Source organism: Curcuma longa, chromosome 8 (genome assembly GCF_044706935.1).
Source record: "Curcuma longa cultivar G26 ecotype Majalengka, Jawa Barat chromosome 8, ITB_CL_G26_1.1, whole genome shotgun sequence".
Taxonomy (NCBI): Eukaryota; Viridiplantae; Streptophyta; class Magnoliopsida; order Zingiberales; family Zingiberaceae; genus Curcuma; species Curcuma longa.
The window spans coordinates 8,208,467-8,230,807 of record NC_133868.1 but is presented as its reverse complement, the minus strand read 5'-3'; the positions used below and the strand labels follow the sequence as shown (position 1 = coordinate 8,230,807).

The following is a 22,341-nucleotide window of genomic DNA, read 5'->3' as shown; positions in this document are numbered from 1 at the left end:
TTACTTTTAGCAAGTGTGATCAAGAACATAATTGTGAGCTTTAGTTTAAGTTGATCGCTGTCTCCTTGCTTGCCATGAGTGCAGAGGAATTAATCCCTTCATCACCTATTTAAGTGCACAAGTAATGCCCCATACCAAGCCTTTGCGTGGAAGAGCAGCCAAGTTTTTATTGATTGCAAAAGAACCATTAAATTGCATGCTCTTCCATCATGAGAGCAAGGACATAGCTTCTTGCTCATACAAGCAATTAAATTAAGGCATGAATGAAACAATTATAGACACTTTTTTAAAAAAACTAGGAGAGGAATAAAGTGGCTGCCTCTTCTTTTCTTCTTTCTTCTTTTTGTTTATAAACACTCAACGAAGAGAGTGAAATTTATAAAGAAAACTTGGAATGATTGGGATAACAAGAATGATATCTACAGTATCATGATCATGCAATCACCTTAAATATGGCTTACAACAAGAGATAAGAGAAATGAAAATAAGTAAACAAATAAATTGATTTCTGTTAGTCACATAGAAAGAGATAGAAAAGAAGAATAATAGAGCTAAGATATTCAAAAACAAACCATTCTTTCTTTTGACTTCCAAATTGATATTGCTGATAAATAGTGAATGAATATCTGGTTTATTGACAGTAAACCAGCATTATTGTCATAGGTGCACGCGGCACTTCAAGGTCAGGACACGTCGCCTATCCTGGTTGGCAATCAGATCATGTCTCCTCTTCTGCCGACACGTCCCTCCCATCGACACATCTCCACCGTCCGATCTCCAATCGGCTCGCCTCACCGAGTCCGTCGGTGGGCGAACCATCCGCACGTGCACGAGACCAAGCTGACTGCTCGCCGTGTCGCCCGCCACAGATCGACCTCCCGCCTTCGCGCCACCTTCCGCGGCGCATAACGACTGTTCGATTTGCATCGTACGGACCACACGGTGCCAGATCCGCCAGGCGTGGATATCCGGCGGAGGATGGTGGCGCCTCTAACGTGCGCGCCCCTCTCTATTTAAGCTGCAATCGAACGCGGATCTCCGCCATCCCCAATTCGAGCTGCTTGTTGTAGCGAACTGCTCGGCAGTGACTCTGATGGCATTCATCGACGCCGACAAGCTGAGCTATGAGATCTTTTCCTTCCTCGAGAACAAGTTCCTCTTCGCCTCCTCCACCGCCGCATCACTGGAGAAGTCCGGTGGCTCTGGTGGAAGGATCCGCGTCCTGTCCATCGACGGCGGCGACCGACCCTCCGAAGTCCTCCTCGCTGCCGCCGCCCTCGATCGGCTCGAATCTTCCCTCCGCCGCCATACAGGCGAGCCATCCGCCCGAGTTGCCGACCTCTTTGACGTCGCTGCCGGATCGGGCGCCGGAGGCGTCCTTGCCGCGATGCTCTTCACGAGGGGCCACGACGGACTCCCTCTCTTCTCGGCCGCCGACGCGCTCCGCCTCCTCGTGTCCGAGAGCCGCCGCCGTCGCGGCCGCGGCTTCGCCTCGTCCCGTGGAGGCCTCTTCCGTGGGGTGTTCCGCCGGCCGGGCGGGTTCTTCCGCCGTGTGTTCGGGGACGCGACCCTGAGGGACGCCATCAAGCCGATACTGATCCCGTGCTACGACCTTGAGACGGGGGCGCCATTCCTCTTCTCGCGGACCGACGCCGTGGAGGGGGACGCGTTCGACTTCCGGATGTGGGAGGTGTGCGCCGCCACCTGCGCTGACTCCGCTGCAGTGGAGATGCGGTCCGTGGACGGACGGACGCGGGTCGCCGCGGTGGGCGGCGGAGTGGCTATGGCGAACCCTACGGCCGCCGCCATCACGCACGTTCTGCACAACAAGCAGGAGTTCCCTTTCGCCGAAGGAATGGCGGACCTCCTTGTAGTTTCTCTCGGCGCCGCCCCTAGTGAACCCTCCCCGACCGGAGCGGCGGAACTCCTCAGGATCGCCGCCGAGGGCGTCGCCGACATGGTACGGACTTCCCCTCCACCTTCATTTTCCACTCTTTTTATTTATTTATTTTTCCAGATTTTTCAAAAACCTTAGAGATCAAATCGTAGCCGTTAAATTCTCGAATAGTTTGAGCGATATAATTGGACGGGCAGGATTGACCTATTATCAGGTCAACTGAGCTGCGGCGGAATGCTTGGGGAAAAAATAATAAATAATAAAATTAATTTTAAAAAATCTCGGATAATTAAAATACGTCAATATATTATTATATAGATGCGATTTATTATCTTATCATGAAAATAATTTTCTAAATCAATTAAGCAGGTGGATCAAGCTGTGGCCATGGCGTTCGGATCCTGCAGAGCAAATAATTACATTCGCATCCAGGTACATTTTGTACTTCCAATTTAGTAATTTAAAATCCCTCTAATTATAATTATGCCCTCGTAATCTTCTAACCAATTCATTCATGGAATCGAATTTCTTCTAGGCCAATAATTTAATGTCCGGAAATTGCACGCCGCGTTTGCTCAACTCTACGAACTTCATGCGAACGGCAGAAGACATTCTCTCACAGAGAAATGTGGAATCATTTCTCTTCAGAGGAAAAAAATTCTCCGAGCAGAGCAACGCCGAGAAGCTCGACGGCTTCGGGATCGAGTTGATGATGGAAGAAGAGAGGAGGAAGAAGAGCCCGATCCCAGTTGTGGTGATTAAGCAAGCGATGACACCACGGACATCGTCGGCGACCACCATCACCACCGCCGTCGCCACCACTGCCACGACGATGTCACCAGTCCACTGAAAGAGTGGAACTAATCTTGATGGATTAGTTCTTAGATGTGCATGCATGTTCCATGTTATTGCTGTGGAACTTTCCTTTGTTTTTTAGTTTATTTGGAGAGAATTGACATGGGAGATGAAATCAAAGTTCGGTGCTTGCCTAGTGCAATCTAAATTATTAGCGTTTGCTCAATATCTTTAATTTCACTCCATCAATTACCTACGTGAAATCAAAAGCTATAGTTAAGGACATAGTCAGCTGCCTCACATGTGGCCATGCCCCCTTGAGACCTTAAATAATGCTCAATGAGCAAGTATTAAATTCACTGAACTCTCTACTAGTGTGGTTCATTTGTTTGGGATCTCTACTAGTAGTTGAACTAGGTGGAAGATCAATTTTAGATTTCTAAAACTCAAGATCTTTCTCAGTTTAATAATATAACAAAGACTTTATACTTAATAAAAAATACCATCAGAAAAGAGTTTTTCTTCAATTCACTGTTCTGTGAAGTTAACACTGTCATAAGTACAGTGTTAATCTGATCATCTTGCTTCACTCGGAGGAAGAAGCTTCTTCCAAGCTACCTTTAGGTTGAACCTGATCATCTTAGATTCCACAGCTCATAACCTAAATCCAACATGTAGGCCATACAATCTTTCTCTCTCTCTCTTTTCATATTTATTTATTTATTTACATGTTTATGTTTTAATAAATATATATATAAATCTGTCTTTAATGGAAGCTGGATAACTTGATACATTGATAACCTTCAACTTGACCAACAACAACAGCTCATTCATTTTGGCATCACATACACTATCATATTATAGAAAACAGTTTTTAAAAGCAAATAAATAGTATGTTTTGGTTTATTTGAGAATACGGAAAACACTTTAATAGAGTCAGATCTCTCGTGTATTTGGATGAACAAGTGAGTGCTCTGATACTGTAAGCTGTAATATTATTTTTCTGTATAAAATAATTCAAGCACATCTCTCGTGAGCACAACAACTGATTGATTATTGAATAACTTATTTTTTTTCACCATACTAAATATAACTGCTAGATTGATTAATAACTGGTAATTATTTTAGGGTGCATAAGACAAGGATGCATTGTTGCTCATCACATGGATTAGTGTGTCTCAGACCTAGTAAATAATAATCAATTAACTTAATTACTCACCTACTGCCATTGATGATGCATATATATATATATCTTGGAAGCTGGAATCCTGAATCAGTAATGTTAATTATGCTTATAGTCAAAAGTGGTTAATTAATTAATCTGAATAATCTATATAAAAAAAATTCTGCAGGTTGCTGAAGAACTTTCTTGGTAACTGCAATCAACGCTATATATTATTTTTTTCTGAAACAAAATTCCAAATGTGTGATCCAATGTGCAAGGAGAGAACCCTAACTGTGCAGCATCAGTGTGATCAATCCATGCATACAGTGTTCGCAGTAATGACTGTAATTAAATAGATAGCTTCAGATTTAAGGTTTGGCTGCATGGCCATGCATGAAGGTTATTCCTAAAGACCAAAGACACATGAATTGGATGTTTAGCAATTCTTTCACTGTTTGTGAATTAACATGGACAGACTAAATCACTAAATCATGTCAAACTTTTTCTGACACAACCAGTAATCAGCATGCAAACGTCTGTAGATTGCCCCCACGGGCAGGGTCATGATGCTTGCAGTTGAAGATTCTAGATAGTGCACAAATTGTTCTTTTGTTTACGTTTGGAAGTGTCAACCTTCTCTAACAATGTTTGTAAGATGAAGATGAATGAGTGCACCTCCATAACTATTGGACTTAGAGGAACTTAATAAAATTCAAATCGCCTAGGAAGGGTGTGGGCCGGGCTTGTTGGAGAATATCAATTTTAAGGCCCAGCCCATTTCAATAATTGGGTCTAGTATTTGATCAGTCCGGCCCTTGTACTGCTTAATTAATATAATTATTTGGTTCAACAAAATTATTTTTACCCTTAAATTAATCATTTATATTTTAAAATTATTTATCCATTTTAAACTATTATTATATTACCAACATTGGAATAGTTTGAACGAGGATTAGAGTTATTTTTTACTAAAACTATTATTATGTTACTGCATCAATATGATAAAAAGAATATTTTTAGATGAAAAATTAATTGTGAGAATTGTGCCTAAAGTGTTTTGATTTCCAGAACCATAAATATTTTAAAGAGTTAATTTGAAGCTACTGCGAGTTTCGTAACCAGAGAGTTGCAAACCTACGATTAAAATAAATGAAAAAACAAGGGGGCAAACTAGAAGTTGTCCCGATTTAGTGTGATTTAACCTTTCCGTATAAATTCGCCTCCCCATTTTTTTCTTCCTTCGCTTCGCCACGCTATCTGGCATTCTACCCCGACGCGGACAGAACCAGAAGAGAAGAAAGGGAGAGATATCTGCTGCCGACTTCGTTTCCGTCAACGGATCCTGATCCATTTCTTCCATCAAAGGAGACGAGGACATAGCTGCCTCGTTGATTGCTCCCTCCGTCGTCGAGGCAAAGGTACCTCGATGATTCGTCTTCTTCGTCTTGATGGTTTCCTTTTTAGGTATCTTCGATTTCGATGTTTAGGTACCTTTTCCTTTGTCCCGTTATTTTCTGTTTTTGCTTGTTTGGGTGTGATCCTTTCCGATTTGCTGTCAATCTGCGACTCAGGCAACCTTGCTGTTCGATTAGCTTCTTTTATTCTTAATCCGATCTTTATATGCAGATATGTGCAGTTTTTTTGTTCGAAGGTAGAGGTTTTACATTTTTCCGCTTTATTCTTCTAAAGATTGTATCTTTGTGTCTAGCCGTAAATCGCAATGCCTATTTTTCTACACTTGGGGAAATATACTGATGATTAAAAATCTGTAGTTTTTCTTGATCTGTTTCTTGCATTAGACATGGACAGTGTTTATTTCTCTGGCGTATTTTTTATGAGTTTTATGTTGCTAGGGTACAATCTTTTTTATTGATTGATTTCGTATTGTTATGTATTTTGAGAATCATAGGATCAGCAGCCAATTGTCGTAATAAACACGATTCAGCTATGCAGAGCCAAATTGTTTGCAGCGGATGCAGGAGTGTCCTTCTTTACCCAAGGGGAGCGTTGGAGGTGCGTTGTGCGATATGCAGCACAATCACCCGTGCTGCTCCAGGTACCCCATTTGCGTTTTTTTATTAAGTTATTATCATATCATAGAAATCTGGTTGTGGCAAAAGAAAAGAAAAAAGTTATGCTTCCAACCTGATACCATTACGACAAACATTTAGTTGATTTGCCATGTATTTCAGTATCTAGTGACAACAGTAATTATTTCAATAAACTATATTAACTGGCTAACATACTAGTAAACATAGTCTTTGTCTAAAATAAATTGACTTATAAAATCTTCTGTGAACAACTATCAAGTAATGCTTACGTTTGGATGATTTTGTTTTGTTTATATAGCCTTTCATATACTATGTAGTTTAAATTTTTATTGTGAATAATCTATGAGTCACTTATGTGCTTAGCGAACTAGTAAGTTTAATATTATTTACTTACACTACAAATATAGGCACCTAAGGAAATTCATTTTTTTTGGTATACTATCCCTCCACCCCCTCTATTCTCTTACCGTTCTATGAGATGTAAGAAGATTTGATATCTTGGTTTGCATTTTTCTCTTTTCATTTGATAGTTCAATACTTTTGGCCATAACAAGTCTGGTCAACTGTCTTGTATCAAGATCTCAAGGGGTTCTTTGACAGAGTCATATCCATTCAATTTCCATATTAATTGGGCTCTGTGATATTCAATTATTCATCAGAACACATTATTGGTGTTGATTATTGATAGTAGTGAATTGAGTTTCAAGTCATTTCACTGTCTCCTAATGCCTGTCTAAGAGCTTTTAAATCTGGCAAGGGTGAGAAACTGGGCTTATTTGCCTCTCCCTTTTTAAGGAAACGCCATCTGTTTTTGTTGCCAGTCAGGCATGAATATTAGGCTACTTCTTGCCTAGTCAACATTATACAGTTTAGAATTGACATGATGCCCGTGTTGGTGCAGACGGCTATGCATTTCTGCTCTATAACCAACAATTATTGTCTCAAGCAGTTTCATCTTTTTGTCTAACCAGGATTACTTAGATACTTGTTATTGCATTATATGTTAAATTGAGGTAATGCTATTCCTCTTAACTTAAGCAGATAATTTTTTTCTTTTTGTCGTTTTAGTTATGTTGCCAAGTCTAAAATGAACTTCACAGGAATGGGAATGGATATGGCTCAACTGTTATGTTGTGGCTGCCGAACAATGTTGATGTATGCTCGTGGTGCAACAAGTGTAAGGTGTTCCTGCTGTAACACAATCAATCACACTATATCAGGTATCTATTACTTTATTAGTAATTTATTTTGCCTTCTTCTTGGTTAGTTAACTTTAGCATCGCTTTCTAGTGATTTATAACAATTATTTAAGATATGCACTATCTTCTTAAACGTTCATTGAGATGCTAAAATTGCTTCTATGACAAATGTGGAGACTGATGACGACAACAACAACCAAACCTTATCCCACTAGATGGGGTTGACAAAGGTGGAGACCGACAAAAAATAAATAAATAAAAAACAGTCCTCCATGACATCTTTTGTGAGGAGTTACTATATGTTTTTGTGAGACTTCCATAATTTTCCATTTATACAATGAAATGTTCAAGAGTTATAGAGTCGCTTGTTTCAGATGTTCTTCTTGTCATTAACAAGAACTTATAGAGCCTGCAAAGGATCTATAACCAAAATCAGAGAAAAGGAAGTCCATCTCTCACACAACCAAAATTGAGGAACTTCTTTTCCTCAGTTCGTCTTCTGGATCTTATTTACGAATGCCAGAAAATCATTGGGATTTGGGAAGGAACCTCCTTTTTTAAGTCGAGTTCTTTAGGCATTCAATTACTATAGCTTTTCTTTAACTTGATATTTCAACTGCTGCTAATTTTTTTAAGTTAATTTTTTACCCCAGATGGACGGATGATGGAATTTCTAATAATAAAAAGTGTTGATATATAAAGTGTTGGAGTTGATAGTTATGAGTGTTTGTATAGATTGAATCCTGCATGGAGTATTTAGCTATCAGGAATAATGAGGGAGTTCTATATGCATTTCATATAATACAACTATATTCCCCTAACGTTGTAGTAGAGTGAGTCTTCTCATAGATTTAATGTTTTTCCCATTGTTTCCAAAAAAGGTAAATTCTATTCCAGTCAGATGAGTTGGATCGTGATCAGCTGGGACATATGACTTTCTCATTGAAATTCATGACATGCTCAAAATCTACCTGGCTGAAAATGAACTTCATATGGAGTGAATACTATTTAATTGGCATGAAATTTGGGCAAATTTTGTTACAACCAGCTAATCAATATATTTCTGCCCTAGTGTAGAGAAATATAATGTTTAAATAAATCTAAGATGGAGGGATGAAAATGAGTGGGTGTAAGCATGTCTACTAGTTAATACCACTCAACATCGTCTTGTTGCCCTTCATTTGAATCCCATGCACTATGCACATCTGTACCTTGAAATGATGCAACACACAAGACAAAATAGCATCAAGGGACTAATGTGGAAGAGAGTGATATGAACATGAGATCCAAGAACAGTGGCTAGTTGGTATCTGTGTTGATAAGAGAGAGGGAGCAACTTGATTTAAGGAAAAATTAATAATTAAGTTAACTTATGAAGCACTGAGGTATATTATAAAACAATAAGCTGTGAACTATCATATAAAACACTAACAATAAATAAAGAATACGAATATGAATGAAAATGAAAACTAATAATAATCTGTATAAGTTAGATAGCAAAAAAAGCATCCATAAATTCAAATATCCTTATCGTATAACTATTTTGTAATTCTGATAATACTAGATCTAGTATCTTATAATACTTAAATAATGATATTTTTTTTAAAAATGTTATCAGTATTGAGAATGACACCATAACAATCAAAATAAACCATTTTTAATTGCTAATCAAATATTTAGATATCTTAGTTCAAATTTATTAAATGTTTATATGGGAAAACAAAACAAATATATAATATTAGCATTTATAAAATATCATTATGAATTGACTGTTTACATGGAAAAAAATGAGACATATTTAATATTATTATTTAGTAATTTTATTATAATTATGAAGGTCCATTCACTTTAGTCGCCTCTCGACCTCTCTCGTCGTCTTGCAGCTTTTGTTGTCAAGATGTTCTACCAAGCCACGCATGCAATCTCCCAAGATGAGCTGTTTGTCAGCCATGGTATGAGCTAGTTGATAGGGTCCCATCCCAGAGACCGATTCCCAGTTGATTTTGTGCTCGTCACAGAACCTGCGAGTTCGTTCAATTAATAGATATATTACAGTTATAAATGACACTTTAAACTAACAGCTTTTAAGCATCAATGCTAACTCCTAAATTACACACAATACTGATTTGGGGAATCAACTGACTACTGAGTGAAACCATATATATGAATCATTGTCATGGTAACTCGATGATTCTTCAATCTTTACTATACACATTACTATGGTTGCTACAATTGATTCTAGTACGTGAACCATGGTGAGTATGAAATTTTGATTCATGGTGACGTTTTGATTGATTTTGAATCTGCTTTCCTATATCTTGTTGAATGCAGCAAACCAAGTTTCTCATGTGAACTGCGGCAATTGTCGTGTTACACTGATGTACCCATATGGAGCGTCATCTGTCAAATGTGCAATGTGCCATTACATTACTCATGTTGGGGTATAATTTGAGTATTAACTTTTTTTTTCCGTTTGTCCAATTTCCATCACCTTTTCTGACTAGCATTGTGTTATTCAAGATGCCAAATATGAGAACTCCTGCCCCTGAAGCACCAAGGCCCAATGAGACTGCACCTATCCGGCCATCAACATCAGTTGTATATTCGGCTCTCCAACTCTCTTAGTTTTCACCAATTCATGGAATTCTTTTATTTATCCATTTTATTGTGGTTTCCGTAGCATTCTTCTCGAGTTCCAAACACAACAGTTGTGGTTGAAAATCCCATGTCAGTGAACGAAAGCGGAAAACTGGTAAGCCTTGATCTGTGTTCTCAATGAAGTTTAAAGACCATTAAAAAATTATAGTTCTATGCAGGTGAGCAATGTTGTTGTCGGAGTCACTACAGGGAAGAAATAAGATTGGGCTCGTCGTGTAGGACAATTATCTGTTTATACTTTTGTTGTAAAAAAAAGAATGGAGTTTCTCCATCAGGGAACTCATATTTTTCATTGATTGTGATGCATTGGTTTGTAAAGCTTTAACAGTCTACCCGTCTATGGTGTTCGATCTCAATGGTGAAATGTTCCTGCGTGGTGTGTAACGTGCATACCTATTATTTACGGCAGGATGTAGAATTCTTGATAATTCCATTTGTATGTTCTGATAATGAGCTATTAGTATCTTAAGATTGTTCTCTTACATTGGTCATGATGAATGGTATCATTGCTCCCACGGATTGATGCGGTTGGTATTTACACGAGTGTTTGTCATAATTGATCATGTTTTTCTTGATATTTTCTTTTTAAATTGCAGCGTTCATGAAAATTGAAAGAGGGAACATTTCGGAGCATTGTGATTTTGCCATTCACGGATGATGGTTAAAAACAAGAGGAATCTGTGAGTTTACGAGAGCTCGATGGATCGAAACGAAGCTGAACTGAGATCTTTGTAAGGCCCCGGCGCTAGCCCTTCCACCATCGACCCATTCACTCTCGCCGTCGCTCGCTGTCGCTGCCTCTGAACAAAGTAAGCAATAACGGCCGCCGCCGCTCCAGCCAGCACCATGCCGCCCACCGCCAGCAACGCCACCTTTACCCTTCTCCTCCCGCCGCCGCCTCCTCCGCTGGTGGACCTGACCTTGAAGTACCCTTCCCTACTCTGGTCCGCCTCTACCAGACTTTGTATCGGGTAGTCCAACCAGTAGCAGTAGCTCGAAGCGTTGTTGTAGATCGCGCCCCAGCAACTGCAGTTCCGCTCGCAAGAACCCTCGCATTCCTCTAAAGACGCCACCTTTTCGCGCGCCGCCAGCTCTTTGTGCGCTAAGTCAACGCCTTTCCTCCTCAAGATCCCGAACTCATTAGTTGCGGCTTCGCAGAAGTCGCCGGAGGCAGCTGGGAGACACCCTCCTTCCGCCTCCCTGGCGCCGTCGAGGCAGCGGCATCCGCCGGAGTTGCCACAGAGCCCGTAGGCGCCGCAGGATGCAGGGATCTCGCAGCGGTCGGCGATGGCCTCGAGATCCCTGACCCAGATCGTGCCGTTCCAGTAGTAAGCTCGGAGGTTGCCGTCGGATTCTAGGGTTAAGCGGCGGAGCCCACGGATTCCTCGATTGAAGCTGTTGAATGGGAGCACGTCGACAGGGGCGGAGTCCGTTTGATACATCCCCAAAAAGTCCTCTCCCACCCGCGCGTAAATCGCTCCTCCGCCGGCGACAATCTGCGCCTTCGCTTCCATGGCCGCGTGCTTCCAATATATTAACGGCGGCACACCTCCGGGAAACTCCATGTAAAGGGCGACGTAATTCTCCGCCACCCTCATCGAGAAGCGCTGATCTATAGACTTAACAATGGCGGCAGAAGTAAAGTTCTGACCTTGAACCAGCGTATCCGCTGGAAAATTGAAGCTTTCCCAGAGCACCACCACGTCGCCCCCAGCCGCCAGCTTCTGGACTTGAAGGTTGGACGAGTCGAGGAGCACGAGGCGCTCGCCGGCGTCGACCGCGGGAGTCGACCAGAGAATCCCCCTTTCCGAATCTGACAAAACGAGGCTCCCGTTGAAGGATAAGGAAACAGGGGCTCTCCAGCGGAGGGGTCGCGCCAGGGTGGCGCGCCAAAGAGCGATGGAGGAGGGGAGGTGGAGGACGGCGAGGTCGAGCAAGGAGGAGTCGCCGTCTCCACCTCGAAGGAAGCCGAGGGAGAAGACGCCGGTGGGGTCGGCGAGCAGGGGCTGGAATTGGGAGTAGGAAGTGTCGTGGGCGACGGAGAAGCCTCTGTGGATCTCATGGCCGACGGATGATGCTGCAACTGTGGTGCTCAAGTAAACAAGAAGAAAGATTGGAGTTGGAAAAGGAACCACCTTTACAGCGGCCGCCATTGCAGAGACCTCCTTCACTGCAACTCTGCCTTCGCTGCGCAGAGGAAGATTAGGTCACAAAACCAACTGGTTCCATCCATTATAACCGATTAATTATTGGATATGCAATCAAAGATGATCCTTTTACTCCTCGAAACAAAAGAAAAGCTGATGCTGGATCTAAAAGATGAGCACTATGGAGAAATAAGAGCAGTTTTTGTTTGTTTCTGCTGATCGTTTATTTATGAGCGCAATATTTTGTCTTTCACGGCGTGCGGATGGATTTGACTTGATGCTTGATCTCGAAATTGACCAGTTGAGTGGTGCAACTAAATTAGACTAGTTTTATCTCCGTTTTTCTAAACCAAATTCCTTTTTTTAGAGAAATATTCGGGTTATCTACGTTGACTTTTGAGATTCTTTAATATCTTCAGTTGGTGGCTGCTGCGTTTACCACCGTGCAGAAGAGAGAAAATTATAAATTTTACAGTCCTTTTTTTTTCATTTTAATTTGATTGGAAGATATCGATCCTAATTGGAGTCAAATCGCAATTCCTAAAAAATGATTTGGAATCAAATCATGTTCACTTAAAATTGGACAAATGTAGGTTTACTCCAGCCTTTAACTTCTCTATGATTCTCTGTTTTTTTGGCTCAAATCGATCAATTGTTCGGCAAACAGAATCTAATTAGCCCGACCAATATCTAAGGAGGGTCCCACATAATAAATACAATAGTTACTTCTTACCTACAAAACCTTATTGACATCAATGCTTCGGAATGTCATTAATGGACGAGGAAATTTTAAGCCCGATCTAAACTTGCCACTAACTTCATGTTCATTGTGTGATGGTTAACAAATATTGATTGCTCTTGCGATTTCCAAACAGACTCGTGCAGGGGTAAGAGTTTTGATCAAATGTGGCAAATAGCACTGTATATATGGTTCTGCACGGAGCTAGCAAGGTTGAGTTGATTACTGTGGAACAGATACTGTAAGGGTCGAATCTTGACGAAGTCAGAAAAATACTCTCTTTCCAATGACCAACTATAACTTTTGCTATAATGTATATAAAGTTAACAATTTTTGCATGCTTTTGTAATGATTATTTGATGGTTTGTGATAAATTTTGTAATGAAAATAAATTCATCGTAAAATAATTTTGGGACAAATTTGCCACGAAAAAGATTTTCGTTGTAGCTCTAAGATGAAATTATTTTTCATCATAAATTTGTGATAAAAAAATTGTCTGGTTGTAAAAACAGTCTTGAAATTTTATTCATTATAAATTTCATGACGAAATTATTTTCATGACAAATTTTGGGATAAAATTTATTTTTATTGTAAAATTACGATGAAATATATTTTAGTTGTAAAATTTATCATTAATTTTGTAATAAATTTTATTCGTCGTAAATTTTTCGATGAATTTTTATTTTTTCATCATAAAATTTATGACGACAAAATTTTTATTGAAAATTCACCTCAAAAGTTTTTGGCAACAAATTTTTTTATAATTTTTGTTGTAAATTTCATTGCAAATGAGCTCCTTTTTACAGTAGTAGATGTAACTAAATTTCTCTTAAAGTAATGTTATAAATGAATCGAACATCTATGAACAAGCTTAATGTTTGATTTGATAAAAACTTGTTTATATTTGTTTAATACATATACCAGATCAATTAAATCAACAAGTTTGAATTACTCGTTAAACTAAATGAACAAGCTTAAACACATATATTTAACTCGTTAATGTTTGTGAATAATATTCGTGAATCATATTCATCAATAAAATTCTTATTGACATGCTAAATAAATAAAAATATTTTTAAAATAAGTAAATAAGTGTGTATGATTAAGTTCAATAATCAACTAAACAAATTTAAAATATAAAAAAATTTATTAATTAAATAAATTTGAATTGACAGTTTGATAACATCTACATGTACCAAGTTTAAATCAAATTTGAATTAAGCTTAAGCTAATAAAAAAATCAAATCAAGTTTTAATAATTATTTCAATGATTTAGTTTATTTTAAGATTGGTTAGATTCGACTTTATTATCTTATTAAATAAAATTAAACATTGTAAAGTTCGACTTGATTTGATTTATTTGACTTGATTTGTTTAAAGTCTTACGTGCAACTTTGCAGAAAAAAGTGGAATTTATCACCCAGCGATCCTAACACGATCGATCCTATGATTATCTATGAGGAGGAAATGAAAAGTTACAATTGATTACTATGGAGAGAATATTATCTCGACTTCATTGAAATTCAATTTTTATTTGTAATAACATCAATCATGTTCCGAAATCATACATTCAACTCGACAATTATTACTTAGTGGTCCAATTTATTTCATGTTTTTCACTAGTTCACGTTTTCACTGGTTCCACGTGAAACAATAATCTTTCTATCTTCCATGCTTATCATGTACAGTAAGATGTCCCATTTCACATGAAATAGCACTTATTCTTAATTTCCTCCATATTTATCATGTATACTAACTAACATGTATCATTTCGCATGAAACAATATTTAATTTATGATTTATTATTCCCTTCATGTTTTTCATGTGTGCCAACATGTATCATTTTCGCAGGAAACAGTACAGTAGTACTGTCCTCCATTATATTTGAAATTTTGACAAAATATATATGCATTGCATTACCTCAAATATTGATGAGTTCCTAACTCAGTTTCAAGGCAGGAATTAGTCTCAATCATGGAATCTTCTGACTAAATAATCACCCAATTAAAATCATCTTTGTTCTAAATTTAATCATATATCGATCACTAACTCCAGGCCAGGTCCACTTTCGATTTTCCACACGAGAAAAAAAAACCCACAAAACCTGCTTTGATTTTGCTCCCCCAACTTTGCTGCCATCAACATCATCCTCACAGGCCAAGAACAGCACGATGCCACTGGAATCATTAAAGATTTTTAATTCGATGCCCCTCGTTTTCAACGTGATCCTTAATCAATGCTTTTAAAACTCCTCAACTGAAGCGAGCAACTGGAGGTCAAGAAGAAGAAGAAGAAGAAGCGAAGAAGAAGAAGAAGAAGAAGAAGAAGAAGGGCATGGAGCCTGAGCTCAGGCTTTCGCTCGGCACCGGCGAGCCGCAAAAGCAGATGACCATCTTCTACAAGGGCAGGGTTAGCGTCTGCAGTGCCACTGAGATGCAGGTCCAGCTCTGTACCACCACTGTTACGATATTATTACTGAACATTTGATTCCACTTTTGTATATATCTTTAATTTGCCGAACTGATCAGGCCAAAGCGATCCTGTCTATGGCGAAGAGGGAGATGGAAGAAGAAGAAAAGAAGGTCATGATGAAGCAAGAAATAGCTCCACAAGTGATGCTCAATGCGGGGCTGTCCATGAAGAGATCTCTGCAGAGGTTTCTGCAGAAGAGGAAGGCCAGAATCCACGATGCCTCAGCGTCTCCCTACGCTGCTCATGCCAACCTCAAGCGGATGCATTTTCACAACATTTCAGATCAATAATTGTTCTTCTCGTCTATCAGAGATAAGAACCTTAAAATCATATAATTTCCCCCTTTTTCCCCCAACTTTTGCCCTGACATGTTTTATGGTGGAACTGAGGTTGTTTGACATGTCAGGTTCGAAATATTTCTAGCTAGTTGATTGTATCTACAGTTATTGTGCGTGTCTGATGAAGAGATATGCATATCTATGAAGTTTGGTTTATATATTTGTCTGAATTGTTGTTTCCTTTCTCTCTTCTATACGATATGATGATAAATTTGTTTCACTCGACAATCCTTCTTCATTTTCACGTGTTCAGTGCTTTTCTAGCCCCACATTAGAAATTTAGTAGCAGTCAAAACTTGTTAAGCTGTCGACTTACGATGATCCTTCTCTTCCTCACTCGTTCAGTTCTTTTCTACTTTCAAGATTTGGATGGATCGTTGAGTACAATTTTCCACCCTTTTTCCACTACCATTTTTAACGTTAATGATACTACTTTGAAGTTTGAAATGTTATTTCCCAGGCAACTTACACACCTAAACAATTAAGTTTAAATAAAATTAAAGAGAATGAGAAAAAGATAAACGTTTCCATATAAAAAAACGTTGGGACGTTTTGATAACTTGCCCTTTTTCATATATATTTTCAGATTTTTAGGTAATTGGCTTCTAGTTGGAATGATAATTATTATAAAGTAAAAGGGAAAAAAAGAAAAGATTTTCCATTAAAAAAATACGTGTAAAGTTTTAATAAGTTGCCAGATATCACAGTCATCAGTGCAAATCTCAAAGCATGCGTAAAGTCATGTAACAATCATGATTCGTTACGTGAGAGTAACGGCACCGTTCATCGAGCCAAGAAAACGCATCGACGATAAACCGGATTGTAACGGAAGATTGGGATTTCCTGAACCTGATACGGCTATTTATGACGGTCATTTGCCCCCGTTACGAGCGGCGTTAACATCTCGGAAGACGAAACGAGGGTTCTTAGCGGCCTCCCCCAAAAACGCATATCGCCACCAATTCCCCCTCCCAAACCGACATCGCGGAACCCCCCCGATCTCTTCGTTTCGAATCGGAAAACGCAACAACCCGGCACGCTGCTCTGATCCACGCCCTGTGGCGTTACGCTACGCGCACCGTATCGCCCGATTCGCCGATTCGGTCGCGGCGCGATCGCCTGGGCACGACGCCGACGCCGGTGAAGGAGCTCGATCGACACCTCCTTGATTCGGTTAGATTTACCTTACTTTTCCCCGCCCTTTTCTGCATGTTTGTGGAATCAATAGGTGGAAACGGCTTGAAATCTGCTGAGTAACGTTGGCGTTCTCTAATTTTTGTCACTTCTTCCGTTTAGCTTTGCGATAAAAGATTTATTTTTTCCTCATTGAAATTTAGGACTCGGGTGAGCTAATTTCTATTTTGTGAGATTAATTTGACTGTTTTGTGCATTTGTTTTGTCAAATTTTATATTTTTAGATGATCCTTGTGAAAAAAAAAAACAAACGTGAATGAACTTTCATGGTACAATAACAATTTTATTTCTCAAACCATTCAGCTTAGTATGCTGCGTCTTTTTTAATCTGAATTCGATCTGATTGTAGTAATTCAATTCATTGCATGTGCCGCGTTTCGTCAAAATTCAATTTGTTCGTTCGACTTCTGCTCTCGTTGTTGTTATACCAGCACTAAGTAGCATTGATGGTCATAGTTCCATAGCATCAGAAGGGGATAATTGTTCATACTGAAAGATATCAGTTTTCATGTCAATCAATGAAGCTGTCATGTCTGTACATTTTACGTTCTATATCCATTGAATTCTTTGTTTGGTAATGGTGCTTTATATTTAAATAAGTAGGAAAAAAAATGAGGAAATCAAAGAACAAGTAGAGCACGAAACACTTCATCATGTTTGTTTCTAATCTCTGTAACCTTAGAGAATCAGATGGTTTTTCTCAGCATAACTCTTAATGGTAATTTGGCGTTGTGCAGGGTAGAGATTGCAGCTTTATTTCTGTAAATATAGCAAAATGCCTCGTCCTCCAGACATTGGTTGGCAATATGGTACCATGATAGGAGGCCATAGGCACCATGTCAAGTGTAACTATTGCCACAGGATCATGATTGGAGGTATTACACGTTTCAAGAAGCACTTGGCAAGCAAAAAGGGGGAGATCAAGGGTTGTGAGGCTGTTCCCAAAGAAGTGAGGGAGATCATAGCCCATCACCTGGCCACAAGGAAACCAAGGAGGCCGAACAAAAGAAGGCGAAAGACAGATGAGGGAACATCAGGGGTGCCGACTTCTACTAATTATAGTGTGGAATCCGATGCATCTGATCCTGACATGATAGATGCTAGAAACGAATTATTGACCTTCAATGAAGTGGAAATTCATTGTATGATACTATAGTTCCATTTCTTTTCTTCTTTCGTACTAGATTATTTATAATATCACCTTTTATGATGTTGTTACCTTAACCTTTTTATTTCATAGAAGATATTTGATTATTTACAGTTTTGCCTATGAATTTCTTTTGATCTGATTTTCATTCATGATTATGCTTTGTTTAATTATGTACAATCATGTTACTCCTTACAACTTGAATTTATGTCAACAAATCTGGAATATTTAATTGATTAAGATTGTTTTAGTTTTATGAGATTGTCTATTAGGTCTTTGTTTATTATTGTGTATATTTAAAAGAACATGTTTGTTATTTTGTGTTATAAAGGATATGTTTTTTTTAAAGAATGAAAACTAGCTGTCAGATTAACATATTTAAGGTTGAAAAATAGTATTGGTATATATAGCCTAAAGACATGAAAATTAGTTAGCAACTTGTCCTTCCTCATTATTCTAACATAGTGTTTAGCACAATGAGATATAATTGCTTGAGTATCATTCAAGATTTAACAATTCATATAATATTGTTACTTGTACTAATTGTGGTAGCTGGTTTGGGAGAGAATAGCCTTGTTTAACTGAATGTGTTGAGGTTTATGATTTATGGAAATTCTTCTGATTTTTAACAAGCATTGGCATGAATGCTTGGCATCATGTGATTATTCTTTTTCTCTACTATGAAGTTTAAGCTTTGTACTCGTGTGGAATTAAGACTTTTGTCATTCTACGCCAGCATTTTGTACTTTCTAGACATGGATCCATCTTCACATATATTTCATTGTTGTTAGCTCAAAAAATGATGGATCAACAATTCGAGGTTGAAACAAGGGGTTTCTTTGATACTTTTGGAAATAATCAATACAAGGAGCAGGTATGTCACCAGAATCCTTTATTCATTTTAAGCTGACTATGCTTTGCTATGTATCTTAGTTCTTTGCTTTTCCAATCCTTGAAGGATTTTCCTTCTAGGGCTACAGATCTTGGATGGGCTCACGGTTTAATGGTGAATGGTGATCGACAAAAAATACAGTGCAAATACTGCCACAAGGTAATCTTAGGTGGTGGAATTTCACGCCTTAAGCAACATCTAGCAGGAGAAAGAGGCAATATTGCACCGTGTGACCAAGTACCTGATGATGTCAAAGCACAAATGCAACAACATCTGAGCTTTAAGGGTTTGGAGCAAACTGCAGAAGAGTATAATGGTGACGATCCTAATGTGACCTCAACTTCTTCAATAGTTGCGTCTCACAGAAGAAGAGGGAAGGATGTTAATGAGGGAAATTCAAATAAAAGAAAGAAAGTGGAGATGTTGCATATGACACAGGGTTCAACACTACCTCAGCCTATGATTCCAGCTGTGTCTTTTGCTTCACAGGAAAACATAGACCAAGCTGATATGGCAGTTGCAAAATTCATGTTTGAGGCTGGCATACCGTTGACTGCAGTAAATTCAATGTACTTCCAAAAGATGGCTGATGCTATTGCTGTAGTAGGGCCTGGATATAAAATGCCCTCCTGTCATTCTCTTAGAGTCAAACTATTAGGTAAATGCACTAATGAAGTAGGAGAATTTTGCAAAGAGCTTCGCAAGTCTTGGGAAGTCACAGGCTGTACAGTGATGGTTGACCGGTTCATTGATACTATTGGCAGAACCATAATTAATTTCTTTATCTATTGTCCCAAGGGGACTATGTTTCTCAAGTCAGTAGATGTATCTCAAATTGAGACTTCCTTGGATGGACTTGTCAATTTATTTGAGAGTATTGTTCAAGATGTAGGTCCTGGAAATATTGTGCAGTTCTTATCAGATGGTGCGTCTTGGTATAAAGCTGCAGGGAAGGTATTAACAGAAAAATACAGAACCTTCTTTTGGAGCTCATGCACAAACCACTGCATCAAACTGATGCTTAAACAGTTAAGTGAAATGGATGAAGTGGGTGTGATAATGGCAAAGGCAAAGAAGATCTCCCAGTTTATTTATAATGATGAGTCGCTTCTTAGTTTGCTGAAGAAGATAACAAATGGCAGAGACATCATTCAGCCTTCTGTGACACAGTCAGTTACAGATTTTCTAACTTTACAAACCATGTTTGCAGTCAAGGACTCTATTCAGCAGATGTTCACTTGCAATGCTTGGGAGGAATCATTGTTATCTAAGCAGAGACTAGGAATGGATGTCAAGGACATAGTGTTCGATTTGCAATTCTGGTATTCATGTGGAAGAATCTTGAAGGTTTCTGAACCACTTATTAGAGTTCTTCACGTTGCAGAAAGTGGAGAAAGACCTTCTATGGGATATATATTTGATGCATTTGAAAAGGCAAAGCAAGATATCATTCTGGCATTTGAGAACCAAGAATCTGATTACTTCCCGTATTTGGAAGTCATAAATCATCTGAGAGAAGAATTCCACAGCCCGCTGCATTCTGCCGCTTGCTATCTCAATCCCTCCGTTTTCTATAGCCCCAGATTTTCAATCACAAATGTTGTTCAAAAAGGTTTGCTTGACTGCATTGAGACTTTAGAACCTGAGCTAACAGCACAAGACAATATCACAAAGCATAAATCCTTTTATGAAGATGCCATTGGGGACTTTAGCCGTCCAATGGCTTTAAGGGGACGTGAATCACTATCACCAGGTAATTTTACTCTTCACTTGATTGTTACTTTGGAACATACACCATTATGAAACTCCTCTGCCCTAGAGGTTCATGTCATGCACAGCCTTATGCAAGATTAAGGTAGACCGTTGGTTTACCATACATACCTTGACTATTGATAAAAATGAGGAGTTTAGTTACTACTATTGTTTATGTTCTTTATTTGATGGACTATGCATTGTCTCAAAATCTTTGTGCAGCTACATGGTGGTCTATGTATGCATCTGATTACCCTGATCTCCAGCGATTTGCTGTTAGGATCCTGAGCCAAACATGCAGCATGACCACATTCAGAAGGCGCAGCTATGCAAATCAATGTATTTATCTGAGTAAGAATAGAATAGAGCACTTGAGGTCAAATGATCTTAGCTTTGTCCATCATAACTTGCACCTTCAACAAAGGTTAGTTTTATAGCTGAATCTATACTTAGTCCACTTTGTGCTGGAATAGGCAATACACCTTTTTCTAATCCGACGATGATGCACTTTAGGCAAACAGTAGCAGCCGACAACAAAGGCCTTATGGATGGTGAATATGACCAGATTAGCATATCTGACTACGATGCCGGAGATTGGATTGATGATCCTGGAATGTTAGAGGCAGAAGGCTTTAACTTGTTAGATGTTGTTCCACCTGATGGATCCTTTGCTGCCATCGATAAAGTGGTCAGTGCGAGTGGCATTAACGCTATTAATGATGGTTGAGTATAAATTGATACATATCAACCATTGCAATCCTGAAAATGATCCAAGCACCAAAAGATGCTATCCAAACATCGTTGATCAGGTACTGCAATGTATAGAGGCTTATTTCACCAACCTTGTTGTAAGAGTTGGTTTATACAATGTGTCGGGTGAATTGCCTGTTGGAGAAAGGTTGTCTTTTCTTAGTGTTGTAGATTACCTAGGACTTAGAAATTGTAGTGGCATACTGAGTGTGGATAGATTGAAGGTGTAATTTTTGTTATGATCAGTTCTTTGAATGGTTCTGTTGTTTCCTGATGCTAAGTGCTTCAATGGCCTCTCGTAGATTGTTCATTGTTCTTTTGAGCACCTTTGCATGTATGTTTTATTCAACAACTCCCCGCTATTACGTGTTGGTTGGATCTAGTTCATCATTATTTTAAAAAAGATAAGCATGCTTTTACTTTGTCACCTTGTAAAGAATTATCTTATTTATGAAATTATCCTATTGATATAGTATGTGTTCATACTCATGGATCCTCAAATATATTTGACACTAAGAGGGTATTTGATTTTAAGTTGTATTTTTTCAACGGAAAATTGAGGTTGAAAATATGTAAATGTATAGTTGGGTTGAGAAAAGATTGAGAAAATGTAAATGTAAATGGAGTGTTTGGTGAATATGAGGTTGAGTTGTATTTTGGATGCCCATTTATTTATTTACCCTTACTAAAAACTTGAAAAAATTCTTATATATTTTTTACAAGGGTAGATGTGTAATTTGAACTTTCAGGTTGGCAATAGGTCCTTTTTGCCAACCCCCAATTTTCCATTACCCCAACCCCATATGTACATTCACCATCTAAACCCAAACACCCATATGATGTCTATTGCACAAATTTTGAGAACTCAACTGAACATTTACATCTGCGGAACCTTAAACCAAACACCCCCTAATTATCTGATGCATGATAGAATCAATTATCTTGGCCAAAAATAAATTATTTTTTTTAAAAATATTTTTGCATCGTACCTATATTTATATGTTTTAAATGTCAATTTATATGACATCAATAAGGATTCAATTCTAGTTGAATCAATGCATGTAGCTAAGTTTGAAATACAAATATTGTCATTGAGACAGTTAAATTGGTTACAATGAATCTGAATTGTAGAAGTAGACAAGGAT

At 38.6% G+C, this 22,341-nt stretch overlaps 5 protein-coding genes across 9 annotated transcripts; 4 read left to right on the top strand and 1 right to left on the bottom strand.

The window, feature by feature from the left end:
* Window positions 1-1,051: 1,051 nt before the first annotated feature.
* On the top strand, window positions 1,052-2,882 carry LOC141833536 (patatin-like protein 3). The gene is made up of 3 exons (XM_074721011.1): window positions 1,052-1,960; window positions 2,267-2,329; window positions 2,433-2,882. Exons 1-3 carry the CDS (start codon window positions 1,094-1,096, stop codon window positions 2,745-2,747), a joined length of 1,245 nt encoding a protein of 414 aa, XP_074577112.1. The 5' UTR covers window positions 1,052-1,093; the 3' UTR covers window positions 2,748-2,882.
* A 2,230-nt stretch (window positions 2,883-5,112) lies between these two features.
* LOC141833036 (protein LOL2-like) lies at window positions 5,113-10,121 on the top strand. Of its 5 annotated transcripts, none has more exons than XM_074720425.1 (7): window positions 5,113-5,275; window positions 5,803-5,913; window positions 7,009-7,128; window positions 9,439-9,548; window positions 9,628-9,705; window positions 9,788-9,859; window positions 9,924-10,121. In XM_074720425.1, the coding sequence occupies exons 2-7, from the start codon at window positions 5,805-5,807 to the stop codon at window positions 9,963-9,965; spliced, it is 531 nt and encodes a 176-aa protein (XP_074576526.1). In that variant the 5' UTR covers window positions 5,113-5,275; window positions 5,803-5,804; the 3' UTR covers window positions 9,966-10,121. The 5 variants fall into 5 exon arrangements, with proteins under 5 accessions (XP_074576526.1, XP_074576524.1, XP_074576525.1 ...); XM_074720423.1 differs by having other exon boundaries at window positions 5,767-5,913; XM_074720424.1 differs by having other exon boundaries at window positions 5,759-5,913.
* A 190-nt stretch (window positions 10,122-10,311) lies between these two features.
* Window positions 10,312-12,083, bottom strand: LOC141833035 (PAN domain-containing protein At5g03700-like). Its single transcript, XM_074720420.1, has one exon. It carries the CDS (start codon window positions 11,916-11,918, stop codon window positions 10,452-10,454), a length of 1,467 nt encoding a protein of 488 aa, XP_074576521.1. The 5' UTR covers window positions 11,919-12,083; the 3' UTR covers window positions 10,312-10,451.
* Window positions 12,084-14,957: 2,874 nt separating this feature from the next.
* Window positions 14,958-15,639, top strand: LOC141832783 (protein TIFY 5A-like). The gene is made up of 2 exons (XM_074720165.1): window positions 14,958-15,090; window positions 15,180-15,639. The coding sequence occupies exons 1-2, from the start codon at window positions 14,986-14,988 to the stop codon at window positions 15,411-15,413; spliced, it is 339 nt and encodes a 112-aa protein (XP_074576266.1). The 5' UTR covers window positions 14,958-14,985; the 3' UTR covers window positions 15,414-15,639.
* A 766-nt stretch (window positions 15,640-16,405) lies between these two features.
* Window positions 16,406-21,476, top strand: LOC141833392 (uncharacterized). Its single transcript, XM_074720821.1, has 6 exons — window positions 16,406-16,634; window positions 17,393-17,797; window positions 18,594-18,676; window positions 18,761-20,447; window positions 20,669-20,870; window positions 20,960-21,476. The coding sequence occupies exons 2-6, from the start codon at window positions 17,431-17,433 to the stop codon at window positions 21,171-21,173; spliced, it is 2,553 nt and encodes an 850-aa protein (XP_074576922.1). The 5' UTR covers window positions 16,406-16,634; window positions 17,393-17,430; the 3' UTR covers window positions 21,174-21,476.
* Window positions 21,477-22,341: the final 865 nt, after the last annotated feature.